The sequence below is a fragment of the Heloderma suspectum genome, chromosome 5, assembly GCF_057233095.1.
Source record: "Heloderma suspectum isolate Gila_16-S chromosome 5, 16-S_ref, whole genome shotgun sequence".
Lineage (NCBI taxonomy): Eukaryota > Metazoa > Chordata > Lepidosauria > Squamata > Helodermatidae > Heloderma > Heloderma suspectum.
In genome coordinates this window covers 179,873,121-179,889,210 of record NC_139462.1, presented here as the reverse complement: position 1 = coordinate 179,889,210, position 16,090 = coordinate 179,873,121, and the positions used below count along the sequence as shown (strand labels likewise).

Below are 16,090 nucleotides of genomic sequence, written 5' to 3'. Positions count from 1 at the left end.
TGAACCTACTGCTTTTCTTATGCTGTTAGAGTGTAATCCTATGCATGTTTAGACAGAGAAAAAGGCCCATAACTCCTAGCATGTCCCAGCCAGCATGGCTGCTGGGGCATGCTGGGAGTTGTAGGTCTTTTCTCTGTCTAAACATGCATAGGATTGTGCCTCTAGTGACTTTTCTTTTAAGCTTTTAACCTAAAGAAAATGAACCCTTCTAGCACTGTTGCAGCTCCTCATGAACAAGGTAGACTTAATGTAGTGACTACTTTTTTATTTTGCTTACAGTATCTTTGGTTACATACAATAATATTTTTCAAAATGTTATTTACAATTAACTGGACATCACCTGTAGAGAGCAGAAATCTCCAGCATGGCTATGGAAACAAACAAGTACAACAGTTATCGTCAGCACCCTACAAGTGCTTGCCTAAGGACAAATGCTTTGCAATGGAAATAATTGTTGGAAAGCAGAGGGTTTTCTTTCCCTCATTTTGTTCTTTTCCCCCTCCACACTGCCTTATTAGAAAGGAAATTCATCCAAAGTCTTCCAAAGGCTGTCCTCTTCATCATCAGAACCCCTTTTCATATGGTTGTTTGAACTGCCAAATCTGGAAGGAAGGAAGAAAAAGAAAGAAAGAATCAATTACAAATCAGGGTGCTGAAAAGATTAACAGGTATGGATGGGAAGTAAGGATGTGTAACCTTGCGCCATCTCTGGCTCATCCTGGAAATTAATTGGGCTTTTCAAGTGTTCCTGTTGAATGTTACAAAAACCTCATGAGTTCCTGCCTGACAAGGGTGCAATATCACGAACACTTGAAAAGCTCAATCAACACTTGAAATAGCCCTTCTCTGCTAGTCCCCCTTTCCCCAGCACACACATGAACACACACAATCTGGTGGAAGGGAGAGCCAGAGTGAGGGTAACAAATGGGTGCAGAGCCTCAGGGCCAGGGTCCCAATCCAGGCCTCTAGGGTTCCCCAGATGGCCTTTCCCCTGGCCACTGGTCATTTGATGGTTTCTCAGCTTCTGTGCATTTTTCCCCCTTTCTCAAAGCTTGAAATGTTTCTCCTAAGGCTTAGCGACTGGCAACAAGAGCTTTACGCTACAATATGCTGGTGTTTTGGTCTTTTGGCTCCTTTTGGCCCCTCTTGCCTTTGGCCCCACCCATCACTGGAATGCAGCCCCTGAGAGATTCTCCAAAATGGAAATTGGCCCTCGGGTCAAAAGAGGTTCAACACCCCTCGGGTAACAGGTGGTGGAGGGATCCCCACAAGGCCTCTCCTTAGCTGTAAATTTAGGGTTGGCAACCATTGCCCTCCAGATGTTTTACACTGCAACTCCCATAAGCCCTAACCAGCATGGCCAATGAACAAGGATTCTGGGAATTGTCATCCAAAACATTTGGAGGACATCAAATTGCTGATGCCTTCAAGACTGATGGAGTGTCATTTCCAGCCAGGAGATTATGAGGCACGTAGCCAGAAAATAACATGATTCCCCAGCAGGAAATTACCTGTCTCCTGCTGGCTGTTCCATCTCTTCTTTTCCCAAGGAGCATGGGGCTTTATTTGGCTCAGGGTAAGTAGGGCAAGACTGACATGGAACCAGGAGGCAGGGTTTGAAGCTCATTTGGAACTGGGCCAGCTTGAAGGGGGCTGGGCCCAACTTAAAATGGGGCCAGACCATTTGAGCAGTGGAAGGTCACATCACGAACTTGAAGTTTCACACCATCCCTAGTCTGAAGCAGGAGCAGGAAACCACGTGCACAGAATTTTCAACAAAGGCATGAGTGATGGCGTTCCACTGGAGAGCATTCATTTGCCGGATCAGGTGTTCCTCTATGCTTTACGTGGACTGTGCAGCTCCTTTTTATTTTTAAAATGGCTGTGCAAATGTTTATGTGTGTATCGATTCATTTGTCAACTTGTTAATTATTTTTAAAAGGGACATGTAAATACAAAACTTCTGCAGGGATTGGGGGCAGGTTTCTTGATGACATCATGCCCCCCTCCCTGACAATCAGTGGTGCACGGCTGGTCTCTGCAGAACTGTTTTCTTGCCTTCTTTTTTGGAGCTTGACCCCAGAGAGGAAAGAGGATGCCCCAGTGGTCTAAACATATTACATTTGTCTCCATCCCTATGTTCTGTCCAGGCATTCTAAAATGCATGCAGTTAGACTCATGCAGTGGAGGCTGGTGGCTCTGATGGCAGTGGGGCGGTGCATCTGCTCTGGGTTTTAGTCAGAACCAGTCAGAACTCTAAAGGACCTATCCAAGGTGTACCTTGGATAGGTCCTTTAGAGTTCTGACTAGGGATGTTGGATAAATCTGCAACGGAACCAAATGAGTTGAGATTTTCATGAATATGATGCATAGATTCTGCAGTGGACCAGCTTTTCCACAGTCAGACAGATTCCATGGACTTGCAGACTGGTTTTCTAACTTTCCCAAATTTTGTTGAATTTTGTTGAAATTCGCATGGGCAAATTTGTGCAAATGCATATTTGCACAGATTTGGAAACAAAAAATAAAAATAAAAATCCAATTCCGTCGATGGGCGGACAACGGAACTAAAGGTGCCTGACAATCCACAAAACACAGATGGAATGGATTTTACACAATCCTTACATCCCTAGTTCTGAGTGGTTCTGACTGAAACACAGAGCTGGTTCGCTGCCCCACTGACATCAGAGCCACCAGCCTCCACTGGAATCTTGTTTGGGGAAAGTGTGGACAAACTCATGGACAAACCCTCCCCTACCCCGGTCATGTCCCTGTCACCTGGGCCTGCCACTCTCCACAAGTTTGAAAGTGAACTCCTGCAACCGGGAGTCTGCTCCACCCATGTAGCCTCCCCATGCGTTTTAGAAGACTGTGTGAGATGGCTTCTCAGTTGTGTGGACAGCCTACCTGAATAGATCAGACTCCCCACGGGAAGCTGTCACCCTCCAGTGCATGGAGGGCAGGAGAGTGGGGCAATCATTCATGATGTAAGGGAGAAGGTGGGGTCCTGTGCTGGCTCCAGTTTTTGGAGGGCCCTTGGGTAGGACACCCTGAATGGGCCTGTCCCTCACTGAGCCTGCCTTCTTACCAGCACTCTCACCAGCTACTGCTCCTTCTCCTCCTCCTCTTCCACATCACTGCTACCACCTCTTTGCTTGCCAGGCAGAGAGGCAGTGAACAAGTAGGCAGAGGCATCTACTGCTCCTACTTCACACCATCACAGATGTCTGGCCAAAGCGAGAGGCAGGTGAACAATCAGGTTGCAATGGTGAAGAGGAGGGGCAACTCCCGGGGTCTCTTCTCAGTGGGCCCTTGCTGTGGTGTGGGCCTTTGGCAGGTGCCCAACCATGTCTTACCATTGATGCCAGCCAATGTCAGCTAGAATGTCTGAACAGCACCCTACCTATCTTCAGGCTGAAGCTCTTTTCAGTTTTTATCAAGCCCTAAATAACATACCTTGGGCTTCAGGGAGTACCTTCTTTACAAATTCAGAACTATATATTATTATGACAGTTTGACTGAGTCACGAAGTTAGGATACTTATTGTTTGTTATGTGAACAATACATAAAATATTCAGTAACGGAATAAAATGATAAAAAACAATCAAGCACGTTTTGAGCTATTTACTTCTTTTTGTCTTGGTCATAATCTTGGATCTCTTGAGGCAGGCGTAACAGATGTGATCTCCCAAATCTTTGTGGCAAGTTATGGAAGGAACTTTGAAGAAAAGGTGCTCTCTCAAACCGGTGTGGGGAAGGAAGGGGATGCCTAGAGAGGCTTCTGGCAGATGCCCTTCCAAATCTGAGAGGCAGGTTGGCTGCAGGTTTGATGCTTCTTTCCTCCTGAAAGTTTCTGCCACACCTCAGTGGCAAATTAGCAGCTGAATCTGGAACCCTCTTCGTGGTTGGCGTACTCATCTTAATGATGTTCTGCAGCTCCCAGCCCTTCAGTTCTTCAAGGTTCACACTTCTCTGCTTTTCTTCTATAATGTCTTCACTAGACTAAAAGGAAAAATAAGAAAATGATTTCAAGGAAATGATAAACTGATGACATGTTGCGGATTAAGTGAGACAGTGGTTAGGCTTTTGCACTTGTGACTGTTTAGAAAAGTTGCATTTGTAGAAATGAAGTGAATTGCCACTGGAAGATGATGATGATGACGACGATGATGATTACACCTCAAACCCTAGGTACCGTTCAATGGTTAAGCTCAAAAGAACATATCCTGTCTACTGGCTTGAAATCTAAGGGTAGAATCCAACCGAAGTAGACCCTACTTAGAGTAGACCCATTTGTCCTCTCTCACGAAGTGGAGCTGCACCAGAACCCTGGTTTTCCAGGGAGCTGGCAGTGATGAAACAAGTGAGAAGACAACTACAGCAACGTTGGCAGAAAACCCAGAGTGAATCTGATCGAACATGGGCCTATTGGAAGGCCTACTCTGTGGAAATATGGGCAGCACAGAAAATATTTTGTTCTGCCACTCTTGCGTCTGCAAAGAGCCGTCCAGTGGAGCTGTTTCGAGTGGTCAGGGGTCTTTTACACACCTGCCTGCAAGAGGATAATTTAAACCTCTTGACAGCTTGCTGTATACAATTTGCTCAGCACTTTGCAGACAAAATCGCTCAGATCTGCTCTGACTTGGATACTATAGTTGATACAAACCCAGTGGATGTAACCATGGCCCCTGCTTGTCTAGTGTTGTTGGATACTTTTCAGTTTGTACAGCCTGAGGATGTGCACAGGATCCTGGGAGAGGTGACAGCCACCACATGTGTTCTAGATCCTTGCCCTTCCTGGCTCATAAAAGTAGCCAGAGGTGGACTGGGTAAGGGGAGTGGTTTATGCCTCCCTTAAGCAAGGCAGAGTTCCAGCCTGCCTGAAGGAGGCAGTGGTGAGACCTTTGTTAAAATAGCCCTCCCTGAACCCCACCATATTGGATAATTATCAGCAAGACTCCAATATTCCATTTCTGGGCAAGATATTGGAGTGCATGGTGGCCTCCCAACTCCAGGGATTCCTGGATGAGACAGATTATCTAGATCCATTTCAATCCGGCTTCAGACCCAGTTATGGGACAGAAACAGCTTTGGTCGCCTTGGTGGATGACCTACGCTGGGGACTAGACGGGGGAATGTGTCCCTGTTGGTTCTGCTGGACCTCTCAGTGGCTTTTGATACCATCGACCATGGTATCCTTCAGGGCCGCCTTGCTGAGATGGGACTTGGAGGCACTGTTTTACAGTGGCTCCATTCCTTCTTGGAGGGGCAGACCCAGAAGGTGGTGCTGGGGGACTTCTGTTCGACTCCCTGGCCATTGGCCTGTGGAGTTCCTCAGGGTTCTGTTCTGTCCCCCGTGCTACTTAACATATACATGAAACCACTGGGGGAGGTTGTCCGGAGTTTTGGGGTTCGGTGTCACCAGTACGCTGATGACACCCAGCTCTACTTTTCCTTTCCATCTAATTCCAAGGAAGCTGTTGGGGTGCTGAACTGGTGTCTCTCAGCAGTAATGGACTGGATGAGGGCAAACAAGTTGAAGCTTAATCCAGACAAGGCAGAGGTGCTCCTGGTCAGTTGAAAGGTAGATCAGGGAATAGGGATTCAGCTTGTGCTGGATGGGGTTACACTCCCCCTGAAGACACAGGTTCGCAGCTTGGGTATACTTCTGGATTCAGCCCTTTGCTTGGATGCCCAGGTCTCAGCGGTGGCCAGGAGTGCATTTGGACAGATAAAGCTTGTGCTCCAGCTTTGCCCGTTCCTTGAGATGTCTGACTTGGCCGTGGTGTGACACATGCCTTAGTTACATCCCGTTTGGATTACTGTAATGGGCTGTATGTGGGGCTGCCTCTGAAAAGTGCTTGGAAACTTTAGCTGGTTCAAAGAGCTGCTGCCAGACTGCTGACTGGGGCTGGCTACAGGGAGCATACCAGTCCCCTGCTAAAACAGCTCCACTGGCTCCCAGTCTGTTTCTGGGCACAATTCGAAGTGCTGGTCATGTCCTATAAAGCCCTATACAGCTCGGGTCCAGGTTATCTGAAAGACCATATTCTCCCCTATGAGCCTACTCATGCCCTGAGATCTTCAGGGGAGGCCCTTCTTGCAGGCCCGCACCATCACAGGCATGTCTGGTGGGAATGTGAGAGAGGGCCTTCTCGGTGGTTGCCCCAAGGCTCTGGAACTCCCTTCCCAGAGAGGTGAGAGTGGCACCTTCCTTGATAGGCTTTCGCAGGCATGTAAAACCTTTTTTGTTCCGGCAGGCTTTTGGGGATAGCTAGTCTGGACCTGTGAGAATATGATGGATGGATACTATATTTCTTGTTGTCTTTTAACGTTTTGATATTTTATATAATTTTAATACTATTGACGATTTAATTATGTCAGGGTGGAAACTGAGCCAATAGAGCCCCAGAGCAGTTCTGATTCTGAGGAGGAAGAGCAATCCGTGGGAGAGGAGCTTGCTCATCTCTCACAAGTGCAGCAGCTGGTAGAGATTCCTCCTGCCAGCATTCCTGGGATAGATAGTGACCCTGGCAGTGAGAGAGCGCTGGAGGGGGGCTTGCTGGATGCTCGGCGCAGACGCAGGGAGCGACGATAGATGGAGGGCGCGGAAAGGAGGCGTAGCGCTCGTTTGGCACGCAAACAACGGTCGCGTCCCGAGGACCCAAGGGAAAGAGGGAGGATCTCTCCCTAGCCCATAAGTTCAGGGTCTTCCTGTGATTCTCCTTCAAACGGGGACCAACTGCCTTACCTGGAGCTTAGGCTACTCAGCTATCTTTCCCCAGTGCTGTTCCTTGCTTTGGCGCTAGCAACTAGTATTCTGAAAGAGTCATAAAGTAATAAAGGAATAAAGTCTTGGAAAGAATTCCTCGTCGTCTGTGTCCTGAGTTGGCTATTGGTGGGGACTGCAAGAGGCAGCTAGGGCGCTCCTGACAAATTATATTTTTAACTTCTGTATACTTCTATTTATAGGTTTTAATTGTACAAGTTTTAATGCTGTAAAGCTGCCTTGAGTCCCAGGATTGGGAAAAAGGTGGGATATAAATATAATAAGAATAAAGAGGACATGATTTAGTCATGACTAAGTTAAGTTCCATTCATTTCAATAGGTCTACTATTGTAGGACTTATGTTGGATTTTACACTAAAAAGACAAGGGGTTGGATTCAGATTTTAGCTGGATCAACTGTGTGGGTGGAAGTGGACATCCCAACTTCCTACCATAACCCCTCCAGCTCCCTCAAAATGCTACATGGAGAGTCAGGAGACCTTGCTGAATGGGATGAGCTTTGGTGTGGGGCGGAAGGGGGATCCCCAAAATGTGGATGGTAGGACCTTCCGTGAGCTGAGCCCTTCCTTTCATGGAAGGCCCCTTGCTCTTGTGGAAGGCAGACCCTGAATCCAACCTATTATAATCGGACAAACGAAATTGGTGCAGAAGACTTTCTGGACTTCCAGGTTGACTTCCACTCTGAAGTGCCTTTTGGTTGTCACCAAATATCCCAGGAATGTTTCCAGCAACTTTTATTTAAGCATTTGGAAATATTTTATTGCACATTTTAGTGATCTTAATGTGAGAAACATGTTGGTCTTTAGCTTATCATGGCCTTTGTTTTGTCCTTTGCATCATACCCATATTGGTATAACTGTTTTGCTTCACTCATCTGTTTGATGCAAATGTCTTCCAGTGTTCCCTGATCCAGCTGTTCCTCTTGTCAAAGACCCTTCATGACTTTCTGTGTGGAATCATTTGGAGACCATCAGTAGGAGACCTAGTGATTTCTAATAAAGACAGCACCATTGCTAGTGATTAAGCATTTTCAGACTGTAATCCTAAACACACTGACTAAAAAGGTAGTGGAACACTGGGGCTTATACCTAGGTAGTCCCATCAAACACAGTGGAACTAATTCCAAGGTAGTCTTATTGAACACTGTGGAACTAATTCCAAGGCAGCCCCATTGAACACAGTGGAACTTATTCCAAACATGCTTAGGATCAAGTCCCTAATATTTTACCTACTGGACACTGGTGGATTAATCCTGATGCTAAGAATGCTCTTGACCAAGGGTGGGCAACACATGGCCCATGGAGTGTATACATTCCCCATGGTCTTTTTTGCAGCCCCCCCCCCCACAACTGAATTGGCTGTGGTGGCAGCAAGGGCAAAAAAAAGCAATGATTTTGTTTGAAAAGGAAAAAGCAGAATCAATCCCCCGGGAGGCTCCTGGGAGTGCGATCATGTTTCCAAACAAGGGACACAGGCCCTCCAAGCAAAATAGCCACCTTTTTGCCACTGTGGCAATTTTGCTTGAAGCAGGGGGCAGGGGTATGGCCCCTGGTGGTTTCTGGGTGGGCAATGTGGCTCTCCAATGCCCCAGAAATTGTCTACTCCTGCTCTTAATTAATACCAAACTGAACTGGTAGAGTGGGGCTTTGTGGCAGGACTTTTTGCAGAGAAAACACACTGTGGTTACTCATTAGTGCACAATCCACTTTCCCACTGGATCATGCACACATTGCAAAGAAAGAACATCCATCTCTAGTGCTCAGTGTGTGATTCCAAGATGGCTGAAAAATGGGTATTTCACCCGCCCCACTAATTTAAACCCCCGTTGTTGAGTGCTGTGTGAACAGTATTTGTACTGATGTCACACCTACTGGAGGGTGCCTATGACATCACTTTGATCAGCAACATGGATTCCCTGTTCATGCTGTGCCAATTTATGTCCTTTTATAGTTAATTTCCCCCACTTTTTCTCTTCCCCATCTTGTTAGTTAGAGGCTGTGTGTAGCACTCAAACAAAAACAGAAGTGTACTTGCAGCCTTTTCACACAACTGCTGCTGGGATTCACCCCCTATATTCCGAACTGCCAACCTTCTCATAGTTTGAATCACTGATGCTGCTTAAATCCATAGCCTGGCTTTAAACTAGGGGTGTACGCAAGATTCACGGCTCTATTTTGCATATAAGTCTATGGGCACATCCTGCTGATCGCATGTACCCATAGACTTATAAGCAAAATAGAGCCGTGAATCTTGCGTATAAGCCTATGGACTCATAGACTTATATGCAAGATTCATGACTCTATTTGCATATAAGTCCATGGGCACATCCCCCCGATCGCCATTAAAAAAAAAAAAAAGACATGGCAATCGGCAGGGACAGGGAGGAGGCGAACGGCTCTGACTAGCAGGAGGGAAGGTAAGCGCCCCCCAAGCCAGTTTCGCCCCCTCCCGGAATCTGAGCGGAGCGAAACCGCTCTGGATTATTCCGGGGTGGAGGAATGGATCGCCTCCCCCCCACATGGATTCCCCACCGGAACAGACAGTGGGGAATCCGTACACCCCTTAAAGCCAGGCTATGCATTTAAGCAGCATCAGTGATTCAAACTATGAGAAGGTTGGCAGTTCGGAATATAGGGGGTGAATCCCAGCAGCAGTTGTGTGAAAAGGCTGCAAGTACACTTCTGTTTTTGTTTGAGTGCTACACACAGCACTCCTGATCGCTTTTTTTTTTTAAAGACATGGCAATCAGCAGGGACAGGGAGGAGGCAAATGGCTCTGGCTGGCAAGAAGCAGCTGAGTGCCGTTCCACCTCCAGTCCTCCTGGAGCAGAGGTAAGTGGTCCCGATCCACTGCAGATTCCTGTGGCCGGATTCCAAAGAATCCGGCCTCATTTGAATCCACAGCAGATTTCTCTGACATCCCTACTTTAAACTCTCTCTAGCCTGACCTAAGAAGCACTCAGCCCTGCTCCATGGATGGCACGTCAGGGCCATGCAAGCTGAAGGCCATTGGGCTGGAGAACCCTGACTCGGTGTGCATGCAAAATTCAAGACAACTGTAGTACCAGAAAAAAGATGAGAATGGGACACCCTCCCAAAGGGACACTTTCACCTGCGTTTGCAGTCCTATGCATACTTACCTTTACTTATTTGGGTATTTATGTATTTTTAATTATATTTCTGTGTTGCCTTTCTGAAGCTAACCAATAAAAACCATAATAATGTTTAAAAACCACATTAAAAAGATGAGTAGACATTCCTTCTGAGTAGACAAGCATTGGATTGCATTGCTCAAATGTACCTCAAATGATTAAGGTACTTCTAGGGAGTGGAGGCTGGTGGCTCTGATTTTGGGTGGGACTGTAATTCCATTCTGGGTTTCAGTCAGAACCAGCCAGAAATCTAAAGAAGCTATCCAAGGTGCTGAACCCATTTTGGGGATAGGGTTCAGCACCTTAGATAGCTCTTTTAGAGTTCTGGCTGGTTCTGACTAAAACCCAGAATGGAATCACAGCCCCACCCAAAATCAGAGCCACCAGCCTTCACTGCTTCTAGGTCACCCAGAAAGCCCCAAGCACACTGTCAACTGGAACAATCTGAAAGGTATAATGCACCTGCCTTGAAATGGAGGCATGAAGGACACTGGCTAAGGGGACTTTCCAGACCACCCAGACTGCGCACATTTGGCACACACGCGGTCCCAGACACCATCCATGATTATTTAAAAAGTCTGAAAGGGGAACATTTGGTTAAGGCACTTCCAGTTCACTCAGAAAGCTGAGCCTTTCTACGCAGGTAGTGCTTGAGGCACAACACTCATTTCCAAAAACATTTGAAAAACAACGTTTTGCACCTGATAGGCCGAGCCTTGGACATGGCATTAACATACAACAGAGGCCAACATTTCAGTCCAGAGCAAGCTAAGCTACTCATGGAATGGAATATAATATTATAGAAACTCTACTGCCTCTTCAGACTCGAGTTTGGAGGAGGGGACACTTCTTTATCAAGCAGAGTCTTGAAATTTGGTACTCATGCAGCCCAGGACACATGGTTGCATATATATGGAAATGGGACATTTGTACACCTCTGCCCAGCAGGGTGGCTCTACATGTGCCACCCAAAAAAGAGGACACCTATTTTTCACAAAATTTGCCTATGCTGATTTATATGTATACATGCACGTTTAGAAATAATTACTATAATTTAAATAGAAATACAACCCGCCTCCCCATAGGGTAGAAGACTGTGATCAGGTGACTTGTGTTCCTGCTTAGTCCGCTGTCCAGGTGGTAAGTGTGGATGGGCAAACTTGCTGCTCGCCTGCTTTACTTTTAAATTGGACTTAGATTGAACAGTCCTTCAAACAGAGGACACCTTCAAGTAGAGGACTGTCCTCTGACAAGCCTTCAAATAAAGGGCTCTCCTCTGCAAAGTAAGACGCATGGCCACCCTAGTCCCCACTCGGTGGTCGAGCTAATTCCCACACTAACTAAAAAGATGATGTTCGTTGTATGTGTAGACCAAGATGCTCTAATTTCTATAGTAGTCTGAAGGGTGGGCAGAGGAGGAAGGGGAGAGAATGTTTTTGTACATTTCATCTCACAGTCAAGGATTCCAAGTGCAGTTCAAATGGTTAAGACATTTCAAGCCACTTGGAAGGTTTAGCAGGAGGCACAGGCCGCTAGAAAACTTTGCAAATGGGATTTTTTTGAATTTCCAAATCAAAACGTGGGATGTGACATTTACCTCTTAGCGAGGCCACCCCCGCCAGCCCAGAGCACAGCCACACATGGGACAGAACGTTCGGCAGTGGCAAGCATGACATTGCTTTTTCAGCCTTGGAAAGGAGTGAGCAGGAGCAGCCGGGAATGTGCATCCTTGCTTGAAGAATGCACACTTCCTTTAGGACAGGGGTGGGCAACACGCAGGCTGCTGCGGCCCCCACTGCATGACCTACCCCCTGCTGCTCTCTGTTGCCCCCCAAATTCAGTTAAAATGTTCTGTTTGGATAATGGCATCCACAGTAGCTGCTACGGATACCATTTTTAATTGTGTGCGTGTGTGTCTCCTCCATGGGGTGTGTGTGGCCCGGGGGGGGGGAATCCATGGGTGAAAATGACCCCTGCACCTCCTGCAGTTGTCCACCCTGATTTAGTAATGGTTGTGTTATAGTAGTGGAGAGCAAAGGATTAATCTTCACTTTGCAAGTCTGCTTTTATAACACAGTGTTGTCATGTTGGACAGCATCCTTCATAAGAATGGTTTTTGGATCCGAAAAACCGTGAGTGGAAGAAGGAAACATCTTAGTGCTGTTCTGTGAGCTTTGCGCAAGTGCTAGTGGAGGACCTCTCACAGTGCAGCACTACAATATATCAGTGGTGGCATTACAGCATGAGAAACGTGGTCAGCCAGAAAATACAGGCTGTAGCATGTACATTCTGGTGGGTCACAGAAAGGTCTTGACTAGAGCTTGTGCAAAGTCCTGCATAAGAGCTTGTTCAACGAGAAGAATTTATCTGAAGTTGAGAGCAATTTTTCTTATGCAACACTCTTCTGCTAGCTTGCAAATAGGGATGGGGACAATTTCATTCGGCTCACATAGGATTTAACAACATTTCCTGTTCCAAAATTCATGTGCAAAGCAGAATGCAGTTATGTTTTCATATTCACACTTCTCAGATTTTTGCAGTGCTGTTCTCTGAATAAAAATGGCATACAGAAATGCATATGTTAGGGAAAAGTGTGCACAAGAATGCATATATTAGCTGGATAAATGTATAAAATGCATTATATAAGGTAACAATTATATAACAATTGCAAAAATGCATATGTTAGGCAACATTTCATAGAAAAATGTATATTTTAGGAGAAATATTTACAAAAATGCATACACATTTTTGTACAGACTTTTTTTTTTAATGGAAAACTAATGTGGAAATGGGACTGAATGAACTTAACACAGTGGGAAAAAGAGAGACTGAGAGGAAATGAAGTTGACAGCTTTGTCCATCTCAACTTGAAAACAGCCCTTCTTTGGAAGAGGCTTTCTGCTAGCAGAATGATATCTTGAGATCCAAACCAAAAGTCCCATTATACAAAGAAACAAAATGTCACTCGAACTAACAGGTTTTACTGCATGAAGCTATAAACACATATTTTTATATGTATTTTGATCCATATACATGCTGTTTGAACATTTTCTCAGTGGATCTCTTTGTATATTAATAGCAATAAAGGTCTTAAGGTTAATATCATGCTAGTAAAGATCTTACCTCAGAATAGTTATCATCACTGTATTCTTCTCTGCTCTGCAAGTTGGTCATTAACGATTCATCAAGGCAGATGGTTTTTGAGGCCAAAAGCAAACATGTAGCTAGAGTAAATAAGATTAATCTGTTCATTGGGATAATTTTAATTTCTCTTAGATTGTATTTACATAAGAGATCCAAATCTGGACAGCATGAAAAAGTAGCATCTTTTTATATTATTAGACAACAAAAAAACATTCTTTCACCATGACGTCAGTACCAAACACCTTCATTTTAATATGAATTAGAGGTGCAATTCAGTATTATATATGGGAAGAATGCAGAGAATTTGTTTTGTGACCTTATTTAAACAAAAGGGTTTCCTCTCAAAATAATGCAGATGACCTTACAAATATTTTCCTTGCCTATTAAAGAGCTCTAATTAGGGCTACAATAGTCTGGCCCTATACAATCACCTTATGCTTAATAATTACTAGATTTTCAAGAAAAGCACATTATTCTGTTGCTTGCATCAACTTCAGTCACCAGTCACCAGTTTGGAAATAAAATGTCAATCCATTTTTAACATGAGAATGTAATTATAGAAGTTGATGGTAGTTGCTTTTTTAGCCATGCAAAATTGCAAAGAGACACCACTTGTCATAGCAAGGGCAAATGGCTTGCAGAAACTGGTGGCGATTGTATGAACCTGGTCAATATCTACGTAATGATGTCAGCCACATGGAGGAACAAGATGCTGAGTTCTGCTCCCATGCAAGTTCCGTTGCAACCAACAGGGGTCATGCAGGAACCATACATGCTCCATTGAACTCTTGGCCTAGAGAATACATACTTTCCTATTAAATGGAATGAAAATGTGATCAGTAGTAATGAAAAGAGCAACTTCGTTTTCTAAGCGAATCCGTCGGTGTGCTGTAAATCACTTGATTCCAGCAGAAGAGCAAGTTTTAATATTTTTCGTTGCATTTCATATAATAATACAATGATAAATCCTTATCCATTATTAATGACACATCGTGCAAAAATGATATGCATTACATGACTCATGTCACCAATAAGTATCAAAGGATTTCCATAAAGATGAATAATTCATTGCGTATTCATTTTGCCCCAGTGTGTAATGACCTATTTTATGGCTCATTTTGAAATAGCATGATTTAAAAATGCATACATTTTTTCATTGAAAAATTGGCCCAGTCATTTTTCATACATTCTGTGTATTATGCAGCATTCTAGCTGAACTGATCTTTATCTTGGTCTACAAAATGCTGCTCTCTATAAAGGTTCAAGCAGATGTTAATGACTTACAGTACAATCCTATGTTTGTCTACTCATAAGTGAGTAAGAGTTCAATGAGACTCACATAGTTTCTTTTACTAGATGAAAACTCCCTAGCTATGTAGCTGTTGAGTTACATGTCACCTTACATCACAATATCTTGCTACTCTTACCAGAAAGCACCCCCCCCCCCGCTTCCATGTCAACTGCCTGTGGGGAAGGGAAATTTTGCTGGATAGAATAGGGACAGCTAGGCCTGGGAATGAGTCTCACCTTAGGGTGGACACATTCACCAGCCTTGTTTCCTCGCTGCCACTGTGCCTGCCAGCTGATATACACACACAAGGCTCCTCCACACAAGGAGGAATTCTGGGCTAATCAGAATCCCTCTCACATGGAGGAGCTCTACACACATCTCTACACAGGTACGGGCATAGGGCCTATTCACGTGGCCATCAAACGTGCAGCTGGTGGGGGTGTTGCCAGCGTGAGGCTGGGCTACACAGATCAAACTCACCACCCTCTCTTGTCAGGAAGGTGGTGGGGGCAGCTTGAATGATCCTCCTATTGTTACAAAGTTTCAGGCCTCTGTGGTTTGAAGTCTTTTAAGCCCCAACAGTTGGCCCATGACTTTGGATGAGAAGTGGGAATGGGGCCTTTTTAGGCCTAATTCCTACATGAATCAGCCTCTGTTAAGAACAAGGCAGGTTTTTATTTAATTAACTGGCTAAATGTTGCGGCCTTACAGGGCTCCCAGGAGGAGTGCAATCAATGGGTTTCTAATAACCTTTTGCAGGTCACGGGAATTCTGTATGGGCATATTGGGAAATTGGAAGAATGATTTTTGGGTGTCCAGTCCTACCCTTGACCTGCAAGGTGATATGTATGTGGTTCTGCCCCTACCTGTGGCTGTGTAAGGAACTGCTAACACTGCCCCATATGGGGAACCATGGGACTGCAGCCTCTCAGGGAAGAACCTGCCAGATCTGGGCTGGATCCATCCACCAAGCTAGCCATTGACCTGGTTCACACAACATGACAAAGCAGAGTATGGGTTGAGTGTGGGTTGTCACTGAACTATGGGTTTTTTGTGTTGTGTGGACCCAGCCACACTAACAAGTCATGGTTTGTTAATCATGAACAACCCACACTTCACAACCAACAACAAACTATGGGTTCTCTTTGTGGGTTGTTTGTGGTTAACAAACCATGGCTTGTTAGCATGTCTGGCTTCACACAACACAACTCATGATTCAATGACAACCCATGGTTCAACGACAACCCACACTCAACTCATACTCAACCTGTACTCTGGCTGTAATGTTGTGTGAATCCAGTCATGGACTCCTCCTGGGCAGGAAGAAGTATAAAGGACTTCCATATCTTGTATTTCAGTCTTGGTCTCAGTCCTGACTCCTGGTTTGTTCCCCTAGTCCTGCCTCTGCTTTTGCAATGATCCTCCTGATTGTCCTTTCATTCTGACTCCCAGTTTTTGGCTCCTGAGTCTCTGCAGATGGTTGCCCATGGCCCAGCCCTGACAGGCTGTTAAAAACTTGTGGATGGGCAGAGAGCCTTTTCAGGACTTTGGAAAGCAGTCTGTAGTGGAGAATCCAAAGTAGCGTAGAGGAATGCCATGTAGCCCCAGAATTTGTATAACCAAACCCTTAAGCCAGCCCAAAACAGAAGGCTATTATAGATTATTATCGATCCTGTTGGTTTAGCTATAGCCCATCCCTGTGTTTCCCTGACCTC

At 45.2% G+C, this 16,090-nt stretch overlaps 1 protein-coding gene across 1 annotated transcript; it reads right to left on the bottom strand.

Moving 5' to 3' along the window:
- Window positions 1–514: 514 nt before the first annotated feature.
- On the bottom strand, window positions 515–13,201 carry NPVF (neuropeptide VF precursor). The gene is made up of 3 exons (XM_084859821.1): window positions 13,064–13,201; window positions 3,629–4,002; window positions 515–602 (listed from the first exon to the last, which is right to left on the bottom strand). Exons 1-3 carry the CDS (start codon window positions 13,190–13,192, stop codon window positions 515–517), a joined length of 591 nt encoding a protein of 196 aa, XP_084715947.1. The 5' UTR covers window positions 13,193–13,201.
- Between the last annotated feature and the right edge of the window lie 2,889 nt (window positions 13,202–16,090).